We start from the raw sequence: 7,135 nt of genomic DNA, 5'->3' as shown, positions 1-7,135 counted from the left end.
ATTACAAAATGCAATTCCAATGCAAAGTTTATATTTACAAAGCAATTTAAAACATATAAGAATTTCAATTTATATGTTGTAACTTGTTTGATTGAATGTTTGATAAAACACCTAGGTATTTCGTATTTAATATTTTCATTGATTTCATATAGTAAAATGTTTAATATAACTCATAAATCGTTTTTGCTCAAGCAAGCTACATTTATAAAGTCAGTTATACAAAATTAATTTGAATGCTAACCTAATAAATTAAATACGAAATATGTTTGACATTTTATTTATACTCATCTCCTTTCTTTTGCATAAAGCTGAGATATAGCTATCGAAATTGACATTCAATAGATGAACCTTTATTACTTGTTCGCTTTATTGTGTGTGGGTGTACTGATTGAGGTTATAGATCCCAGAGCAAATTAAAAATAATTTATTAAATTTAGACGGTCATGAGGTTTACCAGCCAATGAAATTCATATTGCAATGGTATGTTAGACAAAAATCAGACAGGGTTTCCCTTAAAATATAGTAACACAAACTTTATTATGATGTTATGTTATTTTAGGCTTTACTCGGGGCTCAGCTGGTAATAACACTGATAATGGTATCAGTGATACAAAAGCTTGGTAATTATTCGTTCGCACGATGGCTATTATGTTCCCAAGGATTGTATCGCTATCTATACCCAGATAACAGTGAATTAAAGGCTTTGGCGGGAGTTCCTAAGGATAAGCCGAAAGGCAAGAAAGGTGGGAAAAATGAATCAAATGGAAAGCCGGAAACGTTTCACATACCACGTAGCTTGGATATACAGTTAGAGATCGCTCCAGTTACCCCCTTGGATGTGGTCCACTTAAGGTTTTACACAGAATACTTATGGATAGTAGATTTTTCATTATACACAGGTATTGTGTATATAATGTCAGAGGTATGTATACATTCCTTACATAATATTCATTTTTGTGTCACTGACATTGCTAATTGAAGCTAATTATCCTAAGGTTTCGTTTAAGCACTTATCTACGATAAGTGAACTGCAACTGCCAAGTATACTTAAATATTAATTGTTTGATGTATGATATGATGATGTATGAGATAAAAACAATATGTATTTTTAATTTCCAGATTTACACATCAATATTCCCTTTGAAAGATGAATTCAACTTAAGTATGGTGTGGTGTCTGCTAGTTGTACTCTTTTCATTGTATCCTTTTCAACAGCAAATGTTTTATCTCGCTGTGACTGGCAACCATACCCACTACACCATTACATTGCCATTTAAATACTATTCTATATACTATTACCCCTCAAATAAAATGAAAATATGTCATTTTATAATATTGAAATACAGCGACACAAAATATTGTATAAAATATAAAAGTGCTTAATGCTCCTATAATCAATGATGCGTTTATCTAGTAAACCAAAGGCTGCCTATGCAATTACTTAAACAGGCATGCTTGCATAGAGAGGCTTTTACAGTCCTACCATGACTAAAATAAAAATTAATAACTCCTTAATGAAAATTCAGTAAAATCCTTTTATCTCTAACAAAGCAATATTTCACAAGTGAAGAATCCATTGGAGAAAGGTCGACGTGTATTGTCGCTTTCTGTGTATTTTTGCTCATTGCTATGATGGTGCTCATTGTGGATGAAAGCAACTTGGAGGTTGGTGTAGATCCAGCATATGATAGCTTCTACGAAAATGCATCTAAGTTTCTGGAAAATCAAGGCTTAGCATCAGTGTGAGTTTCAATTCTATAAGTAAACTTTTTTAAGACCTTAATAATGATAAAAAATATATAGCAAACACTATGTGTAGCATTGCAAATGTATGTTTTAAATTCCATATTATAACAATTTTTTATGTAATGAAATTAGGACAATAAATATTCATATAAATGATTACAATCAAATGCAAAAAAGATGTGAAAATATGTTATAGCAATTAAAAATATAACATTTACAAAAAAATCTTCAATCTTTGTTTTCAGGGGTCCAGCATCCAAGTTAATTTTAAAATTATCATTGGCAGTGTGGGCAGCTATTGTTGGCACTTTATTTACTTTCCCAGGCCTAAGAGTTGCAAGGATGCATTGGGATTCAATGAGGTACATTAAATGTAATGCATTTTACATGATATGTGATCACTTTTTAATTTTTCAATAAATTAGTATAACTGCTTTTAAAATTCAATAATTGATCTTAAAGAATTTTAAATACCTAAAATTCTTTCATAAGATGCCAGTGAGGTTCTTCCGGCCAATATAGGCCTCAGTAGCCATTCTTAACAGAGACTAGGGGCGAAAGAAGTTATGGTTTGAATCATAAGCTTCTGAATCGGAGTCTCTGCTCTTGAATCAATCTACTAACAACAACATTTTCTAAAAAAATAAAATTATCTTTTGATAATTATATTGTCTCTTTTACCAACTTCTTTCTGATTATGTATTAATATTTATTAAGTACATACTTATAACCCATGAAAAATGGACTCCTCCGTACGGATGCATCCCCTTAGCGCGTGCCGGTGCCGCGCGAGCGCGTCGCTGGGCTGCGCGGCGGCGCTGGCGCTGCTGTGGCTGCGGCCGGTGGCGCGCCGCTACCTGGCGGGCCGCGTGTTCTCGGGGATGGCGGAGCCGCTGTGAGCAGCCGTTTGCTTTTTGAGATCTGATACTCATATCGCATTAGCTTTTCTAATAACACTAGCCATTTTACCGAATGACATCCAGCCAAGACATCTTCCGTTCACGGAATAATTTACTTTAGACTACTTGAAAATAAAAACATTTATATTATTTAGGTTGGCTAACAACATAATTATTTAGTTAAAATAAATTTTATATACGAAACTCTCAGAACATTTTGCCATATGAAAATTTGCAGATTATTAGACTGCTGTTAGAATGGTAGCACTTAGTAAAAAGGCTAGGCGGTTATTTAAATGGCTAATTAAGGTATTCGCCTGCCACCTTATACTCTATATCCCATGTCTATTAAAAAACTCTTGATCGCTTCACATTCGGACGAAGTCGCGGCTTTAATATAGTATTAATACGAAACTTTTTATTTGGTTCATAGTTAGATATATTATAAATAGATATATATAACATATATAAATAAATAGATATATATAACAGATATATATAACTCGAAGAACTATGTTAAATATTATATTTCATTATTATTAGTAATATATAACACTTGAAACTGATAACTAATATAAATGTTTATTGTACTTATAATGACTGTTATTCATTTGTATGATTTCAGAATGACAGATCAAGCTTTTGACACACTCCGCCTTGTACTTGTGATCGGCACCGTATTGTTCCGGATCGCTTTAATGCCTAGACTGCTGCAATCGTATCTAGACATGGCTCAACGTAGACTAGACGTACAAAAGAAGGAGGCAGGCAGAATAACAAATATTGACTTGCAGAAAAAGGTAAACTTTTCACAAATTATTTATTTGAAGAGATATCAATAAATAATACACAAAAATTTAGTTCACCGGACTAAAGGTTGTGCTCAGTATTCACATATAGCTGTATAGTCATATAATACTTCTTTACCCGGTTAATTAAAAAGTTAATTTAATTTGGTCTACATCTATTAAAAACATTATTTATTGAATATCAATTGTAACCATATATAGTACCGTAACATTCCCATCTTTTCTTATTTAAAACTTTTTGCAGACCAGTAGTGACTAAAGTCAGTCATAGTCAACATAAGTGGCGCCTACTATTATATATAAAATTATTATATATTGTAACCATTGAATATACAGGGTCATTGGTAATTCGAGGTATTCCCGTTAGTTTTTAAAATAATCTGCAGATCAAGTTTCATAATGATTTTTTTTGTTTTTCAGGCATATTTGAGGGAAAAAAATAAAATAAATATTGAGACAATATCGTTTTCCGTCTCGCATATTTAAATTTGGACTGATAATTATTGTTTAAATATTGAAAAATATCCAATGTTTAATCGTTTTTATAAATCAGAAGGAAAAAATAGATTTTAATTGATACTTTTTTTTAAATAAATTTTTGAAGTTGCATTTTTGACTTATTTTGAAAAAATCTAAAGAACGCGATAACTCAAAAATGGTTCACTTTTGCATCATGCATATGGGGGTTAAAATTATCGCAAATAAATAACACCTCCTAACGGGAATACGTCGAATTATCAATAACCCTGTATATTTAGCTCTTTGTTATACAACAAGATTACATTAATTGTTTTATAAATTAAATTAAAAAAAATTAAATGTTTAAATACTCATTATTATGCACTGAATTAAGAATAATTAAATATTATGTACATTCAATGGATAAGGAAACATTAGAAAGACAGTCTTATACTATTATTTATATCTCTTCCTTACAACATAATAAGAAATAGATTATATAAATTTAGCTTATATGTCTTTGTTTCAGATAGCATCAGTATTTTACTACCTATGTGTAGTGGCATTACAATATATATGTCCAATTATAATGTGTCTATACTTAGCCCTGATGTATAAGACACTGGGAGGGTACTCGTGGAGTGCATTATTTTACAAACAGGAGGAGGTGATGGTGGAAGAGAAACCGGTTGTGAATTTAGAAGGCATGGAACAATTTCAAATGGCTTGGGAAAATTTAAAAATGGTTTGCCTTTGATTAATTATTAATATGTATTTTCAATATTTATTTAATTTATTTTAAAGGTAGAGACGATTTTTGAATGAATGATTGTTGGCACCTTTTCAATGATATAAATTAAATTCCTCTACTTTTATTTTAAATATCTTAAAAATTACACACAAATTTTTCACAAATTATTAAAATTGCCTTGAAAAATTACTTTTTATCTTTAATTTGCTTGAATTTATAATTTTTTGATTTTTTTTTATATAAATGAAAAAGTAAGAACAAAAATATCAATTATACTTTTATTTTCAGGTGTTTACTGAGGACGTTTATCGCGGTGTATTCGGTTTCGCTACCTGGTGGTGCTGCTTTGCGTGGTTCCTCACAACCGCATTAGGTTCTATGTACCAAACTTACTTCAGAATCTCATGATCTTCGATCTAGTCATAGTTTTATACTGTAAAGACGTACAAGTCTGCTTTATTTACATAGTCATCTTATTAAGTTGTTGAAAAGTTTGTGTACATTTCCAGCACGAGTAGGACAAGTCTGAGCACTAGTTCTTGAAATAAACAATTTTAATAAATACTGAACGATCACTGGTCGCTTTGCTGACAACTGAAATTGACCAATGACCATTTAGAAAAAAGACCGAATTACTTAATTTGCCTTCGATTAGAGTTAAAAAATCAGAAGGTCTATCTAAACAAATGGTATAGTATGGAACAGTATCGCAAATATTCTTTGTACAATAAATATATGACAAAATTTAAATTTGTTACCCTTCAAAATGATGACGACATGAAGTTTTCTAACAACCTAATAATTTGATTGTGAAAAATGCTATGGTTAAAGTTAATAGCATATAGTATATGTAAAAATATACACTTTTTTATCTTTTATCTCAAACATTGTCATTTTTGCCAATGTGTTGCAATCCATGTTAATATGTTTACTTTATTTTGTGCCTGTAACTGATTTAATTATACAATTGTAGGGAAAGTAATTTCTAGAGTACAATAATAGTTTTAAATATGTAAATTTCACCGGAAGTTGTTCATTAAATAAGTAAAATGAAAATGTTCGTATTAACATTTCTATAAAGTCATGTCAAAATATTTTGCCTTTTATTGTACAATTATTGTGTAATAATTTGCTTGAAGTAATGGAATTCATTGATTTATAGACATACTTCAAATTAAGGTGTTTGTCTTTTTTTATATATATCCACTCTAAATAGGACTGTCATAGGACTAATGTATAGGACTATGTACTGTAACTTGGACGAAATCAATTTAAAACAAAATCCAATAACCGTTCCTTAAATTTATACTAAAATTAAAATGGACGTAAGGAGCTGTAGCTTAAGAAGCTTTAACGCACTTTTTTATTATAAGTAATAGTATTCTAATTTTGCAAAAATTATCTGCAATGTATTTTGTTTGTATAGACATAAGATCAACATTATTAGTACATATTATAACTAAAATCGATACAAAAATACGATTTTATGTTAAGATGACGCATTATTAGCATTAAAGGCAAAAGGAAATGATTTTAAAATATTATGAAATGTTAAAGATCATTGATCATTGAATATAATTATATTTAACAACTTTTGTTTTTAACATCAACAAAGAAATCAGGATTTTGCAAAATAATTGAGTTATTTATTTAGTTAATTATGAGTCGTGAGAGAGTTATTTATATGATTTGAATGTTTTATTAAAAGTTTTTGAGTTGATTGGTTTTTCTTAATACCCCTTATAACATTTTAATTAAAAAAAAACTAAAAAATATAATTAAAGCTGATGATTCTAATAAATATTTAAATATAATTTGAAGCTATTGATTGATTTTGTTGTATGATATCTGAAAATCAAAATAAAATATTTTGAATGAAATGGGTGACTGCTAATACTTGGAATCCTTAATGATAATAATGTTCGATCGTTCGTCACAGTGTACAGGAATATCTTTAAAATAAAAGGAATAAAATATATTCGTTAATCATTTGTCCTGACATGGTCCTAACTCCTGACTATCAACATAAATAATGACATCAATGGCTATTTAGCCATAACTACTCTCTAGGTACCAAGACGACGAGCAGCTAATTAAAAAAAAACAATATATGTTGCAAACATTGCTAGTATGTAATTAATAATTACCCACTGAATGATAAAGATATAGTTTTAAATACAAATTTATAGTATCTCAAATATATTAAAATGATAGCATTAATATGCGAAAAAAGCCTAAAATACTTCATAAAAAATGTCGTCGTTCAAATAGTAAAGTTTATTGTATATAGCTATATTATATAATTATTAATTACGTCTCTATAGGCAATGCGCTATGCATTGCAGTTGCACCCTAAAGTATTGATTTACTTTGCTAAATGCGATATAGCAGAATATGTGTTATCTGTGGTAAATATCTTATTCAATATTTTTTATATAAATTTAAACGAATGTGTTACTTTTCATGTCCCT

General features: G+C 29.5%; 1 protein-coding gene across 1 annotated transcript; it reads left to right on the top strand.

Moving 5' to 3' along the window:
- The first annotated feature begins 341 nt into the window (after positions 1 to 341).
- LOC113395731 (transmembrane protein 161B) lies at positions 342 to 6,384 on the top strand. The gene is made up of 9 exons (XM_026633405.2): positions 342 to 480; positions 560 to 922; positions 1,120 to 1,199; positions 1,527 to 1,742; positions 1,992 to 2,108; positions 2,519 to 2,641; positions 3,271 to 3,445; positions 4,443 to 4,658; positions 4,953 to 6,384. The coding sequence occupies exons 1-9, from the start codon at positions 478 to 480 to the stop codon at positions 5,070 to 5,072; spliced, it is 1,413 nt and encodes a 470-aa protein (XP_026489190.1). The 5' UTR covers positions 342 to 477; the 3' UTR covers positions 5,073 to 6,384.
- The last annotated feature ends 751 nt before the right edge of the window (positions 6,385 to 7,135 follow it).

The sequence above is a fragment of the Vanessa tameamea genome, chromosome 7 (genome assembly GCF_037043105.1).
Source record: "Vanessa tameamea isolate UH-Manoa-2023 chromosome 7, ilVanTame1 primary haplotype, whole genome shotgun sequence".
NCBI classification, from domain to species: domain Eukaryota; kingdom Metazoa; phylum Arthropoda; class Insecta; order Lepidoptera; family Nymphalidae; genus Vanessa; species Vanessa tameamea.
This window is presented reverse-complemented; position numbering and strand designations above follow the sequence as displayed.